We start from the raw sequence: 24,173 nt of genomic DNA on the forward strand, positions 1-24,173 counted from the left end.
CACCCAGGAAGCTTCAGGGCTGAGCAGGGATTTGAACCAGGTCTAAATCCAGCTCCTGAACCATTGCACCATCCTGGCTCCCGTGCACCACATTGCTGTGCCTTCCATTCTAATAGAAGAGTAAAGGAGGAGACATTTGAAGGAGAGCTGGCTGTTATTTGAGTCCAAAAGGAAGGGAGAGGTGCCATTTGATGCTTCACTTCAGGCAGCCACAGGTTAGTACCCACATGACCAGCACATTCTCACATTACTCTCGTGGTACAGGCACAAGTGGCATTGCAGGTTCACTTGCCAAGACTGTAGTGTGGGAAGAGTGCTGTGAGGGGTCCAATGGTCCTTACTGGCAAGGATTGTGATGTCTCTTTGTGGGCTGTGGTGGATGGTGATGGGAAAGGAACCCACACAGTTCTTCCTAAAATGTACACAGTATGTCACTCCACAAAGTACTTCATGGACTTCTTTGAGCTCACTCTCACAACCTGGAAGACCACACCACTGGAGAAAACGAAGGACTTGCTCTGTGTTCCTTCCCAGCACTCCACTTCAATTAGAGGGGACGCTTGTCTGTCAGACCACTGACTTCACGGAAAGTGAATTCAATTCAAACTCCTTGGCTTCACTATGTCGATAGGGAGGGGTATAAGCATGCTGCAGCCAGTGCCAGCCCCTGACCTTCTCTTCCTCCCACTCAGTTTTCTCTCACCCATTCCTGCCTTTCTTTCCAGTCTCTCCCTTTCCTTCCTGCTTCCTGCAGGGCTTGTTCAGGCACTGCTGCAGAATAGATCCTGCAGAATCATATAGGGTTGAGGACCCAATCCTATCCGATTTTCCAGTGCCAGTGCAGCCATGCCAATAGGGTGTGTGCTGCGTCCTCTGATGGGGAGGCAGTCACAGGGGTCTCCTCAAGGTAAGGTGACATTTGTTCCCTTACCTCAGGGCTGCATTGTGGCTGCATGGAAAGTTGGATAGGCTTGGGCCCTGAGAGCCCACACCTAAGCACGTCTACTCAGAAGTAAGTCACATTATAGCCAATGGGGCTTACTCCCTGGTAAGTGTAGATAGGATTGGTGACCCTTGAGGAATTAGAGCGAGCTTTGCTCCCTGCAAAGTTCTCTGGAAACTTTCCAATGGGTGGGGGGCGCTGAGGACCAGCCCCTTCCCAGGACAGGTCTGTCCTCGGAGCTGCAGCTGTGGTGTGCAGCAAGTGTTCCTGGCAGAATTCCCCAGTGATCCAGGGAAGCTGCTGGGGCCTCAGGTAACCCTCCAGCAGCTGGCAGTAACGTGGCTGGTGCCCTAGTTGTTTGACACGGGCTTTTTGTGAGCGTTCACACTTGGAGGGACCCGCCTTCTTCACACGTGATGCTTCAAGTAAGGGGTACGTCTGAACCGGCAAGCAACGCACAAGGTTCGGCAAACACGCGTGTCCCGCGCGGGTGGGCAGTCAGCGCTTCCTGGGAAGTGCCCCTTGCCTGGGTGAGAAACTCGGGCTGGCCCTGGGAGCAGTGAGGGGAACGCCTCCCGCTCGGAGGCAGGCAGGCAGGCTCGGCCAGCAGCTGCCAGCGGCCCTTGGCGCTCCAGGGCACGGCGGGCTTGCGGGAGCGGGCCGGACGAGCCCTTCCTGCAGCGCTGCCCGCCTTTCTCAGCCTGCCCCCTTCCCCCGTCGCCCTCGCCTGCCAGTGCTGGCTCTGCTGCCGGGGCCACGTGTCCCCAGCGCTGCCCTTCCCTCCCGCCCCCGCCCCTCCCCTCCCCTCCCTGCCGCTGCCCCGGGGTCTCCCCCCAGGCTCCGCCGCCTTCCCCGCGTTCGACGGCTGCGCGCGCTTCCCCCTCCCACCGCCGCGGGGGGCTCCTCCGGGCCAGCGCTCCATGTGCGCGCTGGAGACTCTGGCGCCCTGCACTCGCCGCTGCCACTTGCGTCAGACGGCGAGCGGGCTCAGCCTCCCGCTCTTTCTGCCTCGCTTCTCCAGGCACAGCCCGCCAAAGGCAAAGGCTGCGGGCGCAGCTCCAACGGCGCAAGACCCTCACCCATGAGAAGCCTCTTTCAGCCGTGAGACCGGGTAAGAAGCAGGGGCCGGAGGGGGGGGCGGGGAGGCTCCAAGCCCACTGTGCTTGGGGGGCGAAGAAAGCAGCAGCACCGAGCCTACCTCAGGCTGCTGGGGCTGGGTGGTCCCGCCTTGCCTGGACGTTCAGGTCTGCCTCAAGGGGAAAGAACTTTAGGTTCAGCACCAAGGACAGAGGCAGAGTGGAGCTGATCAGCCTCTCCAGAGGTCTGGGTTCCTTATGCTTGATGCTACTTTCCACACTGCCCTTCCTTTTCATGCTGGACTTCTTCCTCTCTTGCTCCTTCCCCCTTTCATCCACGGTGCGTCTCTTTCACTGTGGATCACAATGCTCATGGAAGGGACCAGGCTGGGTGAGTTTGATGGTTGCCATCATTCTTTAACACCCTCTTCTCCTTGCAGGTGGTGGACTTGGCTGTGGCAGACATGAATGAAAGCGTCTCTTTGAATGACACCAGGAGCCCTCTATCCTGGGTTCAAACCAGCAGTGTCAATGCTTCTCTGGAGCTCTCCTCCAAGCTCCCTGTCTTTATCATCAACCCTTGGGATATTATGCTATGCATCTCTGGAACCATCATTGCCTGTGAGAATGCCATTGTCGTGGCCATTATATTCTACACTCCCAACCTGAGAACCCCAATGTTTGTGCTGATTGGGAGCTTGGCCACTGCTGACCTGCTGGCTGGAGTTGGCCTCATCCTCAATTTTGTTTTCCAGTATTTGATCCAGTCAGAAACCATCAGCCTTATTACAGTTGGCTTCCTAGTTGCCTCTTTTACAGCTTCTGTGAGTAGCTTATTAGCCATCACAGTTGATCGTTACCTGTCCCTATACAATGCACTGACTTATTACTCTGAGAAGACTGTCTTCTGTATTCATATGATGCTGATCATCACATGGGGGGTGTCGCTCTGCTTAGGACTGCTACCTGTCTTGGGCTGGAATTGTCTTGACGATTATTCATCGTGCAGTATTGTTAGACCCTTGACCAAAAGTAATGTGACTTTGCTGTCTGCCTCCTTCTTTTTCATTTTTATTCTCATGCTTCACTTGTACATCAAAATCTGCAAAATAGTTTGCAGGCATGCACACCAGATAGCACTCCAGCAGCATTTTCTGACTGCATCTCATTATGTTGCAACCAAAAAGGGAGTCTCTACACTTGCTATTATCCTTGGTACTTTTGGAGCCAGTTGGTTACCTTTTGCTATCTACTGTGTAGCAGGAGATTCCCAGTACCCTGCTGTGTACACTTATGCCACACTTCTACCTGCTACCTACAACTCCATGATCAATCCCATCATTTATGCCTACAGAAATCAAGAAATTCAGAGATCCATGTGGGTTCTCTTTTGTGGCTGCTTTCAATCCAAAGTGGCCTTTCGTTCAAGATCCCCCAGTGATGTCTAAGTGACTTCTTCCTCTGTGTAGTTTTGCACAAAATGACAATCTTCAACTTTTGTGAATGACAGTGCCTGGTATGAGCCAGTTTCATGTTGTGAATTTGTTTGGGGGAAAATGTTTAAACATTAGCACTTTATGTATGTGTATTCTTGAGAACGTGAAAGGTCCAGCGCTGTGGTTGTGTGAAACAAAACGTGACAAAAAATCAATGTGGTTGTATACAAGATTGTATATCAAATTTGTAGAGGCATTCCAAGATGACATTGTTATAGCACTTTAATTTTAGCTGCTGAACTGCCAAAACAGTGTTACCGTTTTTAAAGGTCAGAGAGAGAGAGAGAGAGAGAGAGAGAGATTGTCTATTTGGAGATGTAAGTGATAATATATTTTGCTGCACAGTATTGATAAATTATGACATTTTGTACACAAATAAATAAATTCATTACATATTTTTATTCTTTGCATTGTAGTGATTGATTACCTTTTAAAAGCCTGGGAAAACTTTCAGTCTGCCTCAGTTTTATTGACTTGAAAATATTCACTGGCTGTGCCCACATAAGTGAAATGAGTTTACTTCTGCAGCGGAGAGGAACCATATCATAAAACAAGTGTGTAATTATTCAAGTGAGAGGCTAATGTATCAAATAACCACATTTCAAGAGAGGAAGCAACTTGTCCGATTCTCCAATGAAAATTGCAAACTATTGGAGAATTTTCCTCCATGAGTTTCATTGAAATGTGCAAAATTTAAAATAAACTCCCTCTCATTTCAGGCAGGTTAGATATAGGTAAAAACCGCTATGTGCTTTCATTTGTCCTGATTTATGACTTTGTCCAGATGCAGTTAAAACTTCCTTCTTAAAAAGCCTGTGCAAGTTCATAATAAATTGGTTTCTGTAACACAGAACCTTGGTGCCTCATTTTGTCACACTGCCAGACTGATTATTCAGATAAAGATTTATACACGGTTTTGCAGGCTGCATGCCTTGGACCCCATTCTAATAATCCATTTATATCCTGGAAATGATTTTCTTTTTCTAGGAGTAACAGCTGAATGCTGCGTCGCAGCTTGGAGGTACTTGCTTATCTGAATCAAAATTAATAAATAAATGAGTACTTTAATATCTTGAAGCAGATTTTAGATTCCAAATATCACTGAGGAATTTACTATTGAACTTGAAGACAAGCTATCATTCCTCCCTCTGTTTTTGTCTGTAAATACTGCAATATTTAAAAGTTTCCTAATATGCTTTAGAAAGCAGGTACCATCTACTTTTTTAGAGCTAAAGGTTTTAAACATTTTTTAATTTTGATACTTTAAAAAAATACTGTTCATGTTAATTATTTAATATCTGCACTGTGTGCAGCAGCAGTAGCTCAAAAACACATTGTTGAATATCCTCATATTTTAATCTAGTATCATTAAGTCTGAGGCTACAGATACCATCCAATGGGATTGTAGAATGCTGAGGTGACCTGAACTGTACTACTTCAGGCTACAGGTGGGAGGTACCACTTTTGATGCTGACCCATGAAGGAAACTCATTGCAATAAAGGCACACACACAAAAACCCTAACACATCAGGGCTTTTGTCCCAGCTTTCTATTTGCAAAGGGCTTTGTTTGTTTTACACAAGGGAGCATTCATAAACATGACCCTGTATTTGCAGACTGAACCAATGCAGCCCATTCTAGAGCCTCAGCATTCCACCACCTCCTTCTGCTGATAGTGTCAACCCAGCCTAAAATTAGGAAGACACAAGCATTCCAATGGGAGTGTTAACCAATCCAGAGGTGTTAGACAGAATGCCCTAATCCAGTGAAAACAATCTGTGCACTGATGTATATTTGCATGTGCAGATCTGGTACAGTCTGGGTTTCAGAAATCCGAGGCACAGGAAGAAAAGAATCTGATTTCAGGAACTGGCTTGTATGTATGTTTCTGTACTTTCCAGAGGGATAGCACAGTCTCACTGTGACAGCTCTGAAGTTTACACAGTGCCAATTACCTGTTGGACAAGGTGGAGGTAGGGGGAAGGGTATCAGGCCATCTTCCCCCATTTTGGAATGAACAGTAGCTTCATTCTGACAGCAGTGATAGTAGAGGTAAAGCAGGATGAAAGGTTTTGTGAGAGCACTGCTGTGCCAGTGCTTCTGTAGGCTGGAGAGAAGGAGTATGATGGTTAGAATTCAGTGCTGATGCTGGATTTTGTTATCATTTCCCAAATAAAGGCTGAAAAAGCTAAAGCCTTTGAGATCAGGTCATCTACAAAGGAAACAAAGGGCCGTTGACACTGCATATCACATAATCTTTTACTACTTGATTAGTCATCACTTGTAGCTGCTTCATTTGAAGAGTATGTGTTTCAATGATACCTGCCTTTACTTCCACTGAACTCAAGGAAGCATAAATAGTATTCTCAAGTAGTTTCCCACCTATTCAATGACCTCGCCACACCTGTAAGCTTTTCAGTGTCATGTGCCTTGAAACCATGCCCTGGAACAAAAATATGGTACAACAAACTTCTGCCTGTGGTATTCAATTTGTCACTGCTGTTTTACAGCAGCAAGTCATTGGTAGGATAGTTTGCGGAAGTCACCAAAGAACAAACAAGCATGTGTGAACAGGAACACAAGGAACACTAGTTGTACTCACTATGCATCTGAAGTATACATACTTCAGAATATGACAATTTTGTAACCCTTTGCAAAACTTTCACAGTTTAATAATCAGATTCACTAGTAAGAATGAGCTATGTCTTTGGTTACAGCATATAATATTCTAATAAACTAAATGATTCTAGTCTCACCCCATATCCAGTTTATTTCACTTCTTTTTTGTTTAGTTAGTACATTGTAAAAGGAAAGAAAAACACGTGTGGAGAGCCATTCCATTACTAATTGGACAGCAAAATGTGGAGAGACTAACAGCCCAATCTTAAACTCCCCAGCGCCGCTGGGTGCAGTGGTGCCAAAATGGCTACCACTGTATCCAGTGGGGCCAGAAAGGCCATCAGAGGTCTCCTTGGGGGAAGGGGACTTTTGTCACCTTCCCCTGAGGAAAGCTCCAGGCCTCCCAATGGGGCTACTCAAGTCTGCACCAGCAATTTTGCCAGTGCAGTGCAGGCTTTGCAGCCAGTTATGGGGCATATGATCTGATGGAAGAGGCCTCTATTGGTCCCACCCCTCCGCTTGGACCAGTCCCTCCTCCGTCCTTCCCCCACATCCCAAAAAGCTGCACTGCCAACTAGCGTCATCCTCCCAGCACTGAGGCCCAGCACTAACTGGTGATGACCCAGCTCCCTCCTTGCTGGATGCCACAAATGTGCAGCTGTGGCACGCTGATACTGCAGGCACTGGTGATGTTAGGATTGGGACCGAAGTTTGGGTATCACTTTCCTATTCTGTCCTTGCAGCTGGCTTCATGATGACCTAATAGACTGTTAGGTAATCGCTGATGCTGCCAGAATCTTCATTTCTAAAGTCTGCACATTTCTTGCTATAGTGCAGGGGTCTCTAAACTTTTTGGCTGAAGGGCCGCATCAGATATCTGGCACAAAGTCAAGGGCTGGAAAAAAAATTAAATAAATATGTTAGAGATAGAACTTAGATGAATGAATGGACTCAAATGTCCAGAATTTCTCCAAGCACCAACACAGCCCAAGAAATAAAGCAAACACTTAAATGGACCCCCATTACCTCACCCCACAAGCATAACTCTGGTTATATTTGGTCAACTGGGCCAGAGGCTCTCAGGGGATCAGAGGCTTGCCATGGGCCACATCTGGCCCCCAGGCCAGGGTTTGGAGACCCCCTGCTATAGAGGTAGAGTTTATCCCCACCTGGACCCCACTTGACTAGTTATTGTAACCGTGAAGATGTATATGGCATATACTGTAGTCTGAAAAACCACATAGACATATAGTCATATAGTTTGAAAGACCACATACTCTTCAATAGGCAAAATGCACAACACAGCTGTGTATACAGTATAATGTGTGAAGATCCTGCAAAAGTCTATCAAGCATATTCTACTAGGACACTATTGCCAATTATGTGATGAATTCAGAGATGGTAAAGTGCTGGCTCTACAGATATTTGTGCTATCTTATAAACAGCAGTATACACTGTTTATGAAGGGTTTCCCTTTAATACCCCCACATATATGGATGTAGGGCAAAAACTGAGTGGCACAATTCTCAGATGCTTCAGTCTCTCTGAAAGAGCAAAGCAGCTCTTGGTGAGGGAGCACCACGACCATGCCAGCATGCAGTGGTGTAGCTAAGACATCTGGCACCCAGGGCCATGACTTTGGATGTCACCCCCCCCTCCTAAAAGTGCCTAACTTGGAAGTAATTTACTATATTGTACCCCCCTGCCTCCCTTAGCTATGCCAATGTCAGCATGCATTCATTGTTGGCACCTTTGGGGTAATTGCATTTGAACCCATTTCACAGTCATTTACAATACCCCAGATTGCTCATTACTCACAATAACTGATTCAAATGTTTTTAATTTAACCCCCCTCCCGCTACTCTCATGAGAACCAATATATCTGAACAGCTCTAACAGTCGCATGAATAATGCGCATGTTTTCATGTCTATAGGCTCTGTCAAGAAATCTGTTTCAGGCTCACTCATCATCTCTAGGAAGGCGCAATCCTAAACAGGGAGGGCATTTTGGATTTGTTCTAGTTAACTCTTGGGCTCAAATTGACGTCAGTCTAGTTGCAGTAAAAGATGGCCTTTCATTTCCACACACTGTTCTGATCTGCAGGGATACCTGAGCTGAATAACATTAGCACCAGCCACACACACTCTCTGCCTCTCCAAATCGGAGAACCTCTGGATATATGCAAATGCTGAAAGCATTTTTAGAAGAGATATGATGAATAGAGTGCAGGGTGAGGTTTTGTTGAGGTGGTTGTTTAAAATAACAGATAAGAGTTTCTTGCTAAGAGGGCTATTTAAAATTTTGAAACAAGTATTGCTTTGTTGCATGTACAGAAGCCCTGGAGCAAAATTAACATAGAATTGATTTTAGCCGATTTCAGGCTGAATCATACCCATGACTTTTTTCACATTAGAGATGTTAGCATAGCATAACTAGATGGACGATATATTATCAACCAAGTTACTGCATGGGTAACTGTTCTGATCACGTATACATGTGTGCTTTTTGACCTTATTCTTTCCTTTCAGATTGCAATGTCCTTTTGACCCTACTGCTGACATTATGTTCTCTGTGCCCATCTGGTGTGCACATATCTGCCAGCTGAGGATCAGACTTCATGCACCTGATGTATGAGCACATGTTGATTGTTCATGGAGCTCAGCACGAAGGTGGTAACGAGTCTGAAGCCCATTGCCACAAACATTTAAAATAAATAAATAAATAAATAATTCTGGGATCATACATCCATTCAAAATTATTTTTCAGTTTTGAAATGCTGATTTTGAACACGGTTTTGATATGCAGTGAATTTTTGAAATGGAATGTTCAAATTTAAGTGCACAATTCAGACAAAACTAAGGCTGTGTTCTTATACATGATAGTACACGTGATAGTAGATGTTCTATAACATGATAGTATTATTTGAAAATACCAAGATTTTAAAAATTTTGATCAGTAGTGCACTTCACCCCTCCCATGTATGTCACCTAGTGCAGCCTGCACTCCCACATCCTCTAGCAATGGGTTAGCTCCAGCAGAACAACCATATGCGCTGTCACAAACATGCTGTAAAATATGATGTGAAAGCGCAGGTGATCGTGGCACTAGTGGGAAGGCCTATGTCAGCCTGCCAGCACCAGTGTAGGGCCCACGCATGCTGGAGCAGGTAAGCAAGGCAGTGGAGTGATGGGGGTGGGTGGAACAAGGATAGGGAGGGGGTTAGCGGAATGGAGAAGAGTGGAGAGATTGGGCTGGGGGGTGGGATCGACAGAGTGGCCCTGACATATCCCTCTTCCCAGGTCTGCTTCCCCAACATGAGACTGCTTGGACCTGTGCCAGTGATTTTGCTGGTGCAGGCCCAAGTAGCCCCATAGTGGCTGCTGCGGCTTACTCCAGGGAAAGGAGACTAATGTCCCCTTACCTCAAGGAGACTTCCAGCAGCCTCCCTTCCTGTGCCGGATACAGTGGAGGCTGTGGTATCGCTGCATCGCATCCTAGAAGGTTAGTTAGGATTGTGCTGTAAATCTTCCACTGAACTCAGTGGGACTTGATAATTCTTAAATGTGGCTGGATCATATCCAATAATGCTAGAATCTCATTAAAGCACTAGAAGCTGGCTAGAGATGAATTTCTCAATAATACTAGAAAGTACGTCTAATTATTGCTTGATTATAATCTGTTATTAGATTTCAAGTACAATAAACCCATTCATACAGCCACTTGGCAGGGAAAAAAAGAATACATGAAAAGCACGTATTCACACACAGAAAAGAAGCAGTTGAATTGAAGTACCATACCATACATCAATAAAACATGGCTTTCAGTCTTTAACTGGATGAATCTGGTAAACTTCTGCATCTGCTCTGCATCAATTTGTGTCATAAAATACAAATATATAAGTAAATGAATAAATTACCAGCACTCAAAAGTCAGGCTCTTCATTAGATGAGCTATACCAATGGGGTAAATGCCAGAACCTTTACCCAGAGCTTATTCTATCCTTACCCAACAGGAGTTTTGCCTGAGGATAAGAATGATGATTGGTGCCCTATTAGAGCCTACACACCCTGTATCCAGAACTACGGGCTGTATTCAGTCAAGGCTAAGCATTTTTACATCCCCTTGACTTCAATGGCAGAGGGTGGATTATTGAGCATTTGCTTAACTTTTCCATTTAAATCAGTGAGACTGAAATGTGATTACATTTGGCTGGATCATGCCCGCAGCCCTCAACATTGCTGTTACAGTGTGACAAGAACAGTGTATACTCTGAGCTTCCTCTGTCAATCTAACCAAATGCTACCCCATAGATAACCAGATATCAAACCAGAAGATGTGACTTCACTTCTGCCCCTCCCCCATTTTGATTTTGAATCATGAGGGGATTGACTGCAAAGTCCCATAAACTTAGGACTTGATTCAGTCATTCAGCACTTTAACTCTGCATTCATTTCAGTGGGAAAGAATTGAGTGCAGGTTTAACTCTCCCACAGCCAGGGCCTAGGAGAGGGGGGTAAAGGGGGTAATTTGTACCCGGGCCCAGGGTCATAAAGGGGGCCCAGGAGCCTAAGGAGGGGGCCCAGAAATTTCCTTATACTTTCCTATCTCACCTGAACTCACTGACTGCATGGGATGCTGGGTGTGGAGTGACAGCTGCTGCCACAAGCCATATCTGCTGAACCAAGGAATGCATACATGACACTCCTTAATACAGTGTCAAATCTGGGAAGAAACTGGCCTGCTACAGCACCTCTTCGGCTAACCCTGAAGGAGTGTATAAGAGTTCAGGGACACAGCCTGGGACCACAGCTGCTGCAGAAGCATGCTTTGATATGCAGAGGACACTTTCCATTCTAGTGATGATGCTAATTTTTCAGCAAGATTTTCCATATTAAAAAGATTTTGGAGAGATTTTGGAGTGTGTTTGGTTTTCTGTATTACTGTATCTAGCTGCCGATTCCACATGGGTGGTTAGACCTGGGCTCCAAAGTCTTTTCCAGGTATCTGTACCTTCCCTCCACCCTGTTTTGCCCCTTCCTGCCCCCATTTTACTCACCTGTCACCACCCTCCCCTGCTCTGTTTCACCCCTCCCCCCTTTGCATAGGGGCCCAAAAGAAACTTTGTACCCCCTGATTAAATTCCTCTCAGAGCCCCTGCCCACAGCAACTGATGGGGGTGTAAGTGAACTTAATTTTAGTTAATTTTTGCTGAGTATGTTATGCAACACCTGCAGATTTTGATTTTTGCACATCCTGTAAAAACAGAAGGGATAAAAGAAAGAAGCCATGTTTGGTCAGAACAGAGCATCATAGCAGTGGGGGATAAATCATGGGATTGTGTCAATCACTGAAGCCCTGCCATTAGAAGAATCTGCAGATGTGTCCTTGGATCACTCCCTCTGAAGATGCACACTCAGTCCCATCTTTTACTCTCCCTACATTCAGCTTTTGTTTGCAGTGGCATTTGCAGTTTGTGTGCGTGTGGGGGGGGGGGAGAGGAAATCTTCCCATGACTGCCACTATGGACTATTGTAGGGTGGCAATTACAGGACCAAACTCTTCCCACATTCCACATTTGTCACTGCAGATAAACACTGAACATATGGGGAAAAGGTGGGGCTAGCTGCGCACATAATTGGCAGGGATGCAAGCCTTGTGAGAGGCAATCCTAAGGTCTCTATATGTGTCCTCCTACACCAGCAGTTCTCAAAGTCCTACTTGGATGTTGGAACTGCTCTAAGTCATTGCAGGGGTGGGGTGGGAGCAGGGGGTTGCCCCGACAGCGCTGCAGTGATTGCTGCACTGCTGGGACCCAGGGACATCCCCACGTACCTGGGGGCATCTTGCTGCCTCCTGAGGGGGGTTTCGGAGACTTGCAGCCACCTCCACAACCCTCTGGGAGGCTGCAATGAGTTCTGATCTGCTATCAGAGTTCACTTCTGGTTTGTGCTGCAGTGCCGTTGGGGACCCATTCCTGGGCCACTCCCCTTAGAGGGGAATGGCCCAGGTTTGGCTCCCAATAGTGGGTTGTGACCCACCACTTTGGAAACTACAGTTCTGACAGATCTGTAACATCTTTTTTTAAAAGAAAGTTTCAAAGACCCCCCCCCCAAAAAAAACACACACACACACAAAAAAAACACCCCAGAATGTGCAGCCTTCCAGTCATGTTTAGTTTAGATCTAATACAAATAGTTCCTAGCATATAATACAATTCTGGTGGCATATTTTAGGTCAACATTATGCTTTAGTTTTCACCTCACTACCTTATTTATAAGAGGTTATAGTCAACTGCAGCAATATGTGAACTTATGGCTTTGTTTTGCAGAAAATACAAAAGTTTTCAGTGCTACAATTTTCTGTAAGATACCATTTCAGTTGGCCGTGGGATTTCAAGGAACATAACCGTCTGTCTGACCATAGTAGCAACAGAAACAAAGGATATCACAAAAAGAACCTCTTCTGCCTCCACTTGCATTTTGAGCTCAGTAATGCCCCACCCTAAACTGGCACAGTGGCCCTAGAACCACCAACTGCCCTGTTGGAAGAGGAGGAGAAGGCCAACCCCTCCCCCCAAAACCCTCTCTGTTTGTTTCCCATTGATTATAAATCACTGCTGGGATGATTTGCTGTCTGGGGGAGGGTGCAGGGTACAAATGCTTTAAATTAAATTAAATAAATAAATAAATAAAATTAATAAATTCATGGAAGACACTGATTCTACCTAGCAGCCAATTATCTCTTAGGGCTATATCTGGTGTAGGATGATATTTAAGGGGTTTTTCTTTTTTGAAGTAGCAAGATTTACATATTTTTCCATGAAAAGCATCTCCAGATATGACTGCTTCTTAATTATTGCTTTGACACTCTTCTTACAAAGAAACATCTTGTGTGATATATTCTTCTAAGAACCTGAGGAACTGGCTTGTTTTAGAAGAAGCCAATGATCTGCTTTGCTTGTACTGAAACATAATTATGTTCCTTGTTGTTTACGTGAATAAACACTCAGATGGAATCTGAAAAAAATAAAGATACAAGGGATGTATCTTTTGGTGGATGGATTACAATTTGAGCAGGATTTTATGCTCTGATCTGACAAAAGATTGAGTTAATGACATTTTGAATAAATAAATATTCACCTTCTTTGTAAAAGTAGCAAGTTATCTGTATTATAGGAAAATAATGCTATCTCCATACCTGCAGGCAGACATGATTTGTCACTGGCTAATGTTATTTACTGTAGATAAAATGGTATCTAGTTACCACTTAATGCTACAAAAAAGTCTTTCTTCACAAGATCTAAGAGGTAGGAAAATTGAATTAATCTGAATTCATTATGATGCCCAGAGAAGAGTTTCTGCATGATTAACCCTTTCAACTTACGTACTTGTGCTGTGGTTTCTATAGAATAAGAAATCTGAACTGGAATTTATATGACTTCCATACAGGTTGTTCAGTTCCCCAGCCCACTACAAAATATCCTGGATAAGAAGTAAAGACCCAAACAACTACGTAGTTTCACAGGTCTGAGTGATTCCCCCCTGTGTACAGAAGCAGGACACTGGGAGGGAATAGTACACTTTGCCAAAGCTTGGAGATGCAGGGGATTCAACCCAGGTTGCAACCCTATTGTTGTTGGCATCCTTCAGTCTCGGAAGACTATGGTGTCGCGCTCTGAATGGTGGTTCTGGAACAGAGTGTCCTCTCTAGTGCGCGAAGCCTGGGTAAAGTAGGTATGGAGGATAGGCTGTTACCCATGCAGCAAATCCCCCCTCTCCACGTCCCTGGAATGGTCCAATGGAAAGGCAGAGGCCAATACGGTTGGTTCCAGCTGCAACCCTATTACCAATGCAGGATTGGGCTGTTGTGTGGAGCTCTTACAACAGCAGAAGGCACCTCTCCTGCCAGAAAATGGCTGCTGACAGAGCATGCAGCAGCACCACAACTCCATTACTGGACCCTGCCTCGATTGCCAGACCAGGTAAAGTAGTGGTGGGGGCAGTAGATGGGCAGAAAGGGGCCAGGGAGAGGCAAAACTGAGTGGGAAGGAATGGGGGTGAGGAGGTGGCGGTAGAGGGTCGATCTGCCATCAATGGCACATGTTGGATCCTATCACCTCCATTTGGAAGCTCCTTGCCCCTTTCTGCTACTTCCTTTTATGACCCTTTCTTCTACTTCTAGCAGACTTGTGCCAGCTAAAGCTGGAGACCCTCTTGCTGCTTCTGTCCTGGCTCTCACTTCCCACTCCTCCCGCCCTATTTACAGATGGGATGAGGCAGCAAGGGAGCAGTTATAGAGAATTCCGACACACACACACACACAGAGCCTAGCAGCAGCCCTGTTTTTTCTGTGGCAGGCTTCTTAAAAGGGGGAAGCAACTTAACTCGAGTCTTTTAGAGTCACTAACAGATTTCTCAGCAACTTGGAAAGTGCCCCCATTACGACTCTCTTTTGAGTCTAATCGCAGGGGGGCGGTGACGCTAGGCTCAACTTGAGTCAAGCACTGCTGGGTTTTCCCACCCCTGTTAAGCAGTATAGCCCCCCAAACAGGTTTATTCCCCCATGTACTGCTCCTGAGAACCAGGCCATGTTTGTGGAATGGGATGGAAACCGGAGGTGGGGGAAACAGCTGCAATGGTAGGAGGAATTGGCTGTTAAATTGAGGCAAACAGAGAAGGATTGTTATTTACAATTCATTGCAAATTGTTCCTTTGGATACTTTTGCATGTGATTTAATCTGTACTAGGATTGAACCAGGAAATAGTAGACAAGATAATGATCAGACAGTGAACTTTGCTCCAGATTTTTGTAACATGAACTTGACTATATCCACCTACACACTGACACACTAAACTACTCCATTGTCAACTGTGCTATTTCTTCACTGAACTTACATTTAACAAAACCAACCATCTTTCTCAATGCATGCTACTGGGTGACTATAAAGAGTGTATATCTTTATATAGATATAAAGCCTCTTTATAGCCTTCATAGATCTCACAAAGGCTTTCGACCTGGTCAGCAGAGACGGCCTCTTCAAGATTCTCCCCAAGATTGGATGTCCACCCAGGCTCCTCAGCATCATCAGATCCTTCCACAAGGACATGAAGGGCACTGTTGTCTTCGATGGCTCCACATCAGACCCTTTTGACATCCGAAGCGGAGTGAAGCAGGGCTGTGTTCTTGCACCAACCTTGTTTGGGATTTTCTTCGCTGTCCTGCTGAAGCAGGCCTTTGGAACTGCAACAGAAGGCATCTATCTCCGGACCAGATCAGACGGAAAGCTCTTCAACCTCTCCAGACTGAGAGCAAAATCCAAAGTCCAGCTGAAATGTCTGCGTGACTTCCTCTTTGCCGACGATGCAGCTGTCACTACCCACTCTGCCAAAGATCTCCAGCAGCTCATGGATCGTTTTAGCAAGGCCTGCCAAGATTTTGGACTGACAATCAGCCTGAAGAAAACACAGGTCATGGTTCAGGATGTGGACTCACCTCCCTGCATTACAATCTCTGAGCATGAACTGGAGGTTGTCCATGACTTTGTGTACCTTGGCTCAACGATCTCCGACACTCATTCTCTCGATGCCGAGCTAAACAGGCGCATCGGTAAAGCAGCTACCACGTTTTCCAGACTCACAAAGAGAGTCTGGGCCAACAAGAAGCTGACGGAACATACCAAGATCCAGGTCTACAGAGCTTGCGTCCTGAGTACACTTCTGTACTGCAGCGAGTCATGGACTCTTTGCTCACAACAGGAGAGGAAACTGAGCGCTTTCCACATGCGCTGCCTCCGACGCATCCTCGGCATCACCTGGCAGGACAAAGTTCCAAACAACACAGTCCTGGAACGTGCTGGAATCCCTAGCATGTATTCACTGCTGAAACAGAGACGCCTGCGTTGGCTTGGTCATGTCGTGAGAATGGATGATGGCCGGATCCCAAAGGATCTCCTCTATGGAGAACTCGTGCAAGGAAAGCGCCCTACAGGTAGACCACAGCTGCGATACAAGGACATCTGCAAGAGGGATCTGAAGGCCTTAGGGATGGACCTCAACAAGTGGGAAACCCTGGCCTCTGAGCGGCCCGCTTGGAGGCAGGCTGTGCAGCATGGCCTTTCCCAGTTTGAAGAGACACTTTGCCAACAGTCTGAGGCTAAGAGGCAAAGAAGGAAGGCCCATAGCCAGGGAGACAGACCAGGGACAGACTGCACTTGCTCCCGGTGTGGAAGGGATTGTCACTCCCGGATTGGCCTTTTCAGCCACACTAGACGCTGTGCCAGAACCACCTTTCAGAGCGCGATACCATAGTCTTTCGAGACTGAAGGTTGCCAATACAGCTACTGGGTGACTAAGGGCACAAGCCTAACCAGGTCTACTCAGAAGTAAGTCCTATTTTGTTCAATGGGGCTTACTCTCAGGAAAGTGTGGTTAGGATTGCAGCCTAACTGTAACAACATTTATTTAGCAGCAGTATACAAGAAGCCCTGAAAAGTGGGAAAGACTAAAATTACAGAGAGAGAGAGAGAGAGAGAACAATGGAAACAATTCATTAAGTGAGTCCTTGTTATTCCCCATGTTACTCACACATTTAGTTAAATGAAAAAAAAATGTGACTCTCAGGGTGCAATTCTGGGGAGGGGATGGGCCAGTGCAAGTTGCTTGTGCTGGCGCACCAGTGTCACAAAAGTGTCGTAAAACACTTCTGTACCACCAGGAAAAGAGGGAGGCTGGCTCAAGCTCCTTCGGGTCAGCACAAAAGATAAGCCTGTGCTGGCCAAGCTAGGCCAGCACAGGGGTCTGGAGGAGGCGTGGGGAAGGTGGGGAGGAGGTGTTTTGGGGCAGGGGGAGGACAGGCAGCAGATGGGCCCGTGCACGGGCAGCAAGTGAGGGAGTGGGGCCAGGATAGTGGGGCAGGTCTGGGCTGCCTGGATCTGCACCACCTCTTTAGGTAGCACAGATTTGAGTAGCCCCATTGGGGCTTCTGCAGCGTTACCCAAGAAAAGGCAGGCGATTACCCTTGCACTGGGCTGAGCCGCTTTGGGCCCCAACCCTGCCTTGGATGCAGGGCAGGCGTGCCGTCTGTCTACTCCAGAGCAGGTTAGGATTGGGTTGTTAGTCCAACAACTCCAGCTTTCTTCAGTTGTGTAGCTGCCCCTGCAACAGCATAGCAAAGATAGGAGCAAATCAGTAGGATGATGATGATGATGATGATGATGATGATGAATATATTGCTTATTTTCCTTCTAGGCTCACAACAACACTTTAAGTTGGAGACAGCAACTGGCCCAAGGTTATCCAGTGAGATGTGCTATTGTGTCAACATTTGAAATTGGATCTTTAAGTCCAACTCACTAGTCCAACAGTTCTCAAACTTCTTATCTCCATGACCCACCTCGTCCTCCACACTGTTGTGACTTTATGCTCACTGTTGTGCCGCAAAGCATTACTTGGAGCCACTGGAGGCCACTCCATTGGCCTCTGCAGGTCCCAGGATGCCTTGTGGAGGAAAACCAGAAGTCATGGAAGCAAACTGGCAGTTGTGGAAGCACACTGGAAGCCATTTCTGGTTGCATTCTGGGGCCTGTGGAGGGCCTGTGGAGGGCCTGAGTTGCGGGCCAGGTGTGACCCGAACGCGGCCTCTGGTGGTTCCCAATAATGCCTTGTAGCATGATAGCAAGCATCGGGTCATAACCCACCACACACTGGGTCACGACCCACAGATTGAGAAATGCTGCTCTAGTCATTACATCAGACTGATTCTTACAGAGGATAGGAGCCTGTTCTGTCCAAATCCCTGGGTGCCACCAGCAGCAAACAGCAGGAGCCACCAAGCTGCACAATGCCAGTGCTGTCTGTTGCAGAAGGAACATGCTTATTTAGGCCAAACTAAACAAATAATCCCCATTGATATGGTAAAAAGATTGGGAGAAAACGAGGTTTAAGATATTGTCCCCTCCATTTTATGATAAATCTGATTTTTTTAATGAATCCAAACCTTTTTTTTTAATCTCCTCTCTGCTTGGACACCATGTTTATCTTTTAGACATAACAACCTGCACATGCCCGATCTTGTCTGATCTTGGAAGCTAAGCAGGGTCAGGCCTGGTTAGTACTTGGATGGGAGACCACTTGGGAATACCAGGTGCTGTAGGCTTATACTATAGTCTTTCGAGACTGAAAGTTGCCAACCAAGCAGTGGTGCAGTTGAACACTGGATGCCATCTTGGGCCACAGAGTAAACATATTTAGGATCAGGCTGTTAATAATCTTTGTTCAGAAGCAATGTGAGAAGAGCAGTGTTCAGAAGAGAGTGGAACAAACTGACAAGATTGTCCTTGGGAAGATATTGGCATCCCAGATCTTCAGAAGAAAGTGACTGAGGCTGCAAGCCTATCCCCACTTTCCTGGGAGTAAGCCCCATTGACTATAATGGAACTTACTTCTGAGTACAGTTCTGAGGATTGGGCTCTTAATGATGTGTGGAATATATTCCCTCCCAGCAGAAGGCCTCTGTGCCTTCTGCTAACATTTCATCTTTCAGTGTCATTCCTTTTCTCCAACTCCCTCTGCCTGAGTTCCTGCTATGCACCTTGAGAACAACAGCACTTTCATCTTCCCAATGCAGCAGGCAGGTAGCCTGAATTCTTATGCAACACTTGCTCTTATGAATTCTCATTTCCCAGAAATTATTCAATGTTCTTGTCTCCAAGGTCCTCATGTTTGTGGCTCTAAAATGGATGCTAACTTTTCAAGTGCTGAGAGACAAGAGGTCCAGGTTTTCATTCATCCTTTCTGCTCATTGTTTCTTATTCATCTGTACACAGACGATAAGGAAGATGATGTGATCCCTTCAAAGGAAATTGGAAATGGGCAAATTAGCTATAATGGGCAAATTAGCAGTAAGGAACCATATGAGAATGACTAATGACTCAATCCACAAACCAATTAAGTGGATGTATTTATATTTTTAAACCTGATTGACAGCTCAATCCAAAACACATTACTGGAAGTCAATCTCCTTGGGTTCAATACAACCAACTTCCTAGAAAGTGTCATTCAGATCAGGATGACAGTCTTTTTTTTCCATGAAGCTACTTATAGATGTGAATGTGCAATCAGTTCTGATTGCAGATCAGAACCGGCAGCATGTTTCAAGCTGGGGTCTCCCAGTTAAATATCCAATGGCCACAGGTAAGGGTAGTCCACCCCAGTGGCAGGCCTGCCCCTGAGGCACCCTGGAGCAAAGGTCCACAATGGGCGCTCCCCCCCCCCCCACTGACCTGCATCACGACAGAGCCTCAGCAACTCCAGGACTGACTGGGAAAGTGTTCTGAGGCGTCCCTGTGATCTTAAGCCATGCTTCTGGAAAAGCGGAAGCACAGTTTCCAACCACATCAGGAGCCTCAGGAGGCTTCCTGCGTGGTCCTACAGGCACGTGAGGCTCCACGCCCAGGGCATGTTCAATGACAGGTCCACTGTCATTTGGGCATGTTCAATTTTGTTCAATGACAGGTCCACTGCTGGTCCACCCGATAGGCAGGGGGTCCTGTAACCCAAACATTAGAACACAAGAACATTTGGGAATTAGGGACAATCATACAATTAAAGACTGAATCCTCCCAAGCACTTTTGTTATCTTCTGATTTCCTTAACTGGCATTTATATGGTTCCTTAAGGCCAGCCATCTGCTACAGGGATTACGATAGGCCTCCCCGCTTGTTGTATGTCTTGGTTGATACTTGGCCTTTAAGTCAGGGATCACATTCTTTTATAGTCAAGGTTGCTTTAGAATGTCTCATGCTCAAAAGTGGGACCTGGCCTTACTGCTCCCTCCTGGTACAACTCATTGCTACCTATTTCAACAGCTGGAACATCATACATTCAAAGTATTTTGTTCTCTGTCTCTTTACTGTGGTGCAAATGGATGGCACGGAGGGGAGCTCATGCACCATGGAAAAGGTTTTTCTTATACTTTGACTCAATGCACCTTTGTCATTTATAAATTCAAAGCACAGTTTTGCTGGGAGACTGGTGGTAACTGCCTTTCAGAATCATTACGTCCCTGCCAACTTCCCGTATGAAATGATTTTAACAAACTGTCACCTTCAACATTCGGCTGATGTGCTTCCAAAATCATCACTACTGCTTTTTTTTGTTCAGTGGCTAGACCTGGCATGCATCTTGAGACTGATGGAAACACGGCATTTCCAGGCAGTTCTGCCCATAAGTGGCAGATGCAGCTGTCTGATTTTGAAGAGGTGACAAAATTACCAGCAGTCTGGGCACTGATCATGCAGGTCAGCCTATTCGCTGGCACAACCATTCCTCTTCTTGATGATGAGGAATATTTCAGCCTGATTCTGATGCAGAGACAGCCTAAGCTGATTCACTGCCTGCTTCAAAGTTCCCACTGATATGTATCCCCCCAAACCATGAAAAAGGTGGTGTTCTGCTTCTTTATCCACTCATCTTGCTCCTTGTTCATGCAGTCCTTGTGACCAAACAGGAAGTGCAGGGCATGCTGGGAGATTCCAGTTTGTCCTCCACTTTCTGTTTCGTTTAAAAGGTCTAAAACCCTAAAACTTGAGGAACAGGTTGAGTGGATAAGGAAGCAGATCACCACCTTCCATAAGGTTTTTTCAGGTTCACGTGGTGGCAGTAGTGATGATCCACTACCCTTAACCCTTACCTCTCTCCTTCCTCGCATGTGCCCTTTGAACAAATCAAGAAGTGCACGAAAGGAGCCATGTGAGGAAGGAGCAACATAAGGGGGGTAGAGCAGCCTACAGATTCACTTCTTTTTCAGTTGTAAGCCCCTTGGGAAAGGGAAATATCTAGTTCTACTCTCTGAAGTAGTTGAGAAGAAATTTGTTCCTTTTCCCCTGTGACAGCTCTTCACATGCTGAAGAGTGCTATTGTATCCCCTCTCACCCTTCTCTTCTCCAGGCTAAACATATCAAGTTTCCTCAACCTTTCCTCACAGGGCTTGTTCTCCAGACCTCTGATCATTTTTGTTGCCCTTTGCTAAACTCGGTACAGTTTGGCTGCATTTTCTTAAAGTGAGGTGCCATAATTGGACACAGTGCTCCAGGTGAGGTCTGACCAACGTGGAGTAAAACAGAACCACCCCTTCTTGTGACTTGGAAGCTATGGTTCTACTAATGCAGGCTAAAATGCATTAGTCTTCTTTGCAGCTGCATCACCACTGCTGATTCATGATCATTTGGTTCAGAAAAATCAATAGGTGCAAGTGAATATCTTTTAAGACCAACTTGTTGAAATTCCTTCCACTGAAAGAGATAAGATTTACAGCCCAATTTGAACTAGCTCCACCCCCGCCGATGCAGCCACATCAACAGAGTGGATACTGCATCTCATGTTGGGGGGGGGCAGTCACAGAGGTCTCCTCATGGTAAGGAAACTTTTGCTCCCTTACTCTGGGGCAAGGCACTGCTGCCCCAGTGGGTCTCCTTGGATGGGCACCAGCCATTTTATGGAGCAGAGCTGAGGAGAATAAAGGATAGGGAAGAGAAGCGGGATCTTGGATATGATCCTAGCACACTGCTGCCACCAGGATCCACTCCTTCCCTCCCCTGTTCCTTCCCCTCCCTGCCCTGTTCGTCCCACCGCTCATTCCCCATGGCAGCTTACCTATGCTCCCACTTGTAGCTGGTAGTGGCAGTTGTCCACTGACACTGACACTATTTGCAGTGGCAGCTCCAAAAGGACTGCTGGTGGGACACTGCACCTGACACCTGTACCTGCCACTACAACCCTTTACAATCTGCTCTGCTGTCATAACTCTGAGTTGGGCTGTCAAATGGGCATGATCTTAACTGAGTTGTCCTCAAACCACCCGTATGTCTTCAAGTCTATGCGATGTCCCAAGCTAGTAAAACCATTTTGAGGTTAATTTTTGATACTGTCTTCAACATTTACAACAGTTGCCTGACACGTAATGTCACCTGCTGATTTCTCTAAAGAAAAGTTCCTTTTCCAATTGCTCAGATTTATTTTTGGATGATCCCTCCCTGACGTTTTTGACCTCAGCTAAATACACAGCAACCATTTCTTGATTGTTCCATTAGTTTGTTATATTGATCTGCTGCACAGGGCTCATGGTGTTATGGTCAAAAAGACCTACTATCCAGTGCATACATACAAGAGAAGACAGGAGAATTATTACTTCAATTTCCTGAAGCACTGTTTCTCAAGAGCACTTTTTTTATTGCATACGTCAAATAAGTTTGCCTACCTGTGTATTCCCTTTAATTATGTGATCACTTAAAGAGTGTTTGGGGGCTGATCATAAAGTGTAAAGTGAACCTACTCCTGCTCTGAACTTCTAGAAAGCTGTTCCTGTTTTATTCCGGTCCCACTGGCCTTTATTTGTGTGAAAATATGATCCTTGGAAGAGAGATCTTCCATTACTAATTCACTGTAGAAAATGAGTTGATAATGACTGGCAAGGGAGGATTTTATTTCATTTCATTCATACCTACTGCTGATTTCCTAAGAAATTATACTTCTTTCCTTCAGCTAAATTGCTGGCAAAGGTATTGGGAGAAGGAAGCTACATTTTAGCCAAGTTTCATACAAATGTTCATGTATTTAAGTTTGGAAGGAAGAACTTCCAAACTATTTAACTATTTAAGTTTGGAAGGAAGAAACCACAGACAGATCTACTCAGACATGGGCAAGTTTCCCCTGGAATGACTCACATGAGTTATCTGGACTCAACTCAAGTTCGATAAAAATTAATTTGACTAAACTAATGACCGGCTTGGAGCTAGGTCCTGGAGATTCCTGTGTCACTAAGCACCTTCTCCCATTCCAACCCATCAGCTCTCCCTGTCCACGTTTCCCAAATGTTGCCAAACTTTTCTAAACTTGCCCTTTTCAGATTAGGCCTGAGCTTTCAAGAGGTCTGGGCTCTATTTGGAAAGGGCTCCAGGGGTACAATCTCTTGATTTTGACTTTTCATCCTTATACATCACAAGTCAAGACTAGTATTAAGAGCTTGCAGAGGTTTGTTATACTCCTGGCAGACTATGGGAAGCAAACGAAATCACAACAACCTTGGAATTCCACAGCAAATCCTTGGGCACATATCAGAAAGAAATGACGAATGATTTTGTACTCTGGAAAATGAGACTGGAGGCAGTGTCCAATGCAGTATATCAGTATTTCCCAAATTGTGGACTGCAGCCCTTACTCTGGGGAAAGTCTCTGGGAAATCGAACTAAAAAGTGGATGAGCAGGAGTCTTCCTTCACCACTGCTGTGATAGTTATAGGGGCCAGCACGGAGCAGACCTTGTGTCCACTCCCCACTTGCTCCTGGTAAGCTTCCCCATTGGACCCTGGACTAGCTAAATAGGCAATGATGGGGCGCAACAGCAGCAGACCACCCTATGTCTTCCCCATCACCTTTTTATGATTCCCAGATGCCTTAGCCCCAATGCCACATCAAGTGCAGGACATGCAGGAATTGTAAAATGGTGCTGCGGAAAGAAGATGCCATTGATCTTGTCCTTGCTCCCCCACATTTGCCCAGTAAGCATGCCCTTGGGCGCTGGTTACAAAGTTATGGTAGGGAGCAATGGTAAAGGGGATTGCAAGGTTGCCTCACCCAATGGCAAGAGTTGCCATGTTATAATGTTTCAAATACCTTTTAGATCAGAGATTGAAAATAAAGAGGAGAGAGAGAGAGAGAGAGAGAGAGAGAGAGAGAGAGAGAGAGACAGAGACAGAGACAGAGACAGAGACAGAGTTCACAAAAAATCAGACCTGGCCTTTGACACAACTTGTGTAGTTTCATTCCCAGGAAAAGTACAGACATGAGCAAGTGTGGTATCATATTTTACATTTCACATTTAGGTGTACATTTCACATATATGCATATTCACACAGAATGTTATTAAAGTTCTTTCGCTGATTCAGGGCACAATCCTAACCAGGTCTACTTGGAAGTAAGTCCTATTTTGTTCAGTGGGACTTCCTGTCAGGAAAGTGTGGTTAGGATTGCACACTCAGACATA

The 24,173-nt window shown here is 45.9% G+C and overlaps 1 protein-coding gene and 1 pseudogene across 1 annotated transcript; both read left to right on the top strand.

The window, feature by feature from the left end:
* The first annotated feature begins 2,477 nt into the window (after positions 1–2,477).
* On the top strand, positions 2,478–3,467 carry GPR6 (G protein-coupled receptor 6). Its single transcript, XM_066610543.1, has one exon. The coding sequence runs from the start codon at positions 2,484–2,486 to the stop codon at positions 3,465–3,467; it is 984 nt and encodes a 327-aa protein (XP_066466640.1). The 5' UTR covers positions 2,478–2,483.
* A 14,702-nt stretch (positions 3,468–18,169) lies between these two features.
* LOC136637293 (5S ribosomal RNA) lies at positions 18,170–18,288 on the top strand (annotated as a pseudogene).
* The last annotated feature ends 5,885 nt before the right edge of the window (positions 18,289–24,173 follow it).

The sequence above is a fragment of the Tiliqua scincoides genome, chromosome 1 (assembly GCF_035046505.1).
Source record: "Tiliqua scincoides isolate rTilSci1 chromosome 1, rTilSci1.hap2, whole genome shotgun sequence".
NCBI lineage: Eukaryota > Metazoa > Chordata > Lepidosauria > Squamata > Scincidae > Tiliqua > Tiliqua scincoides.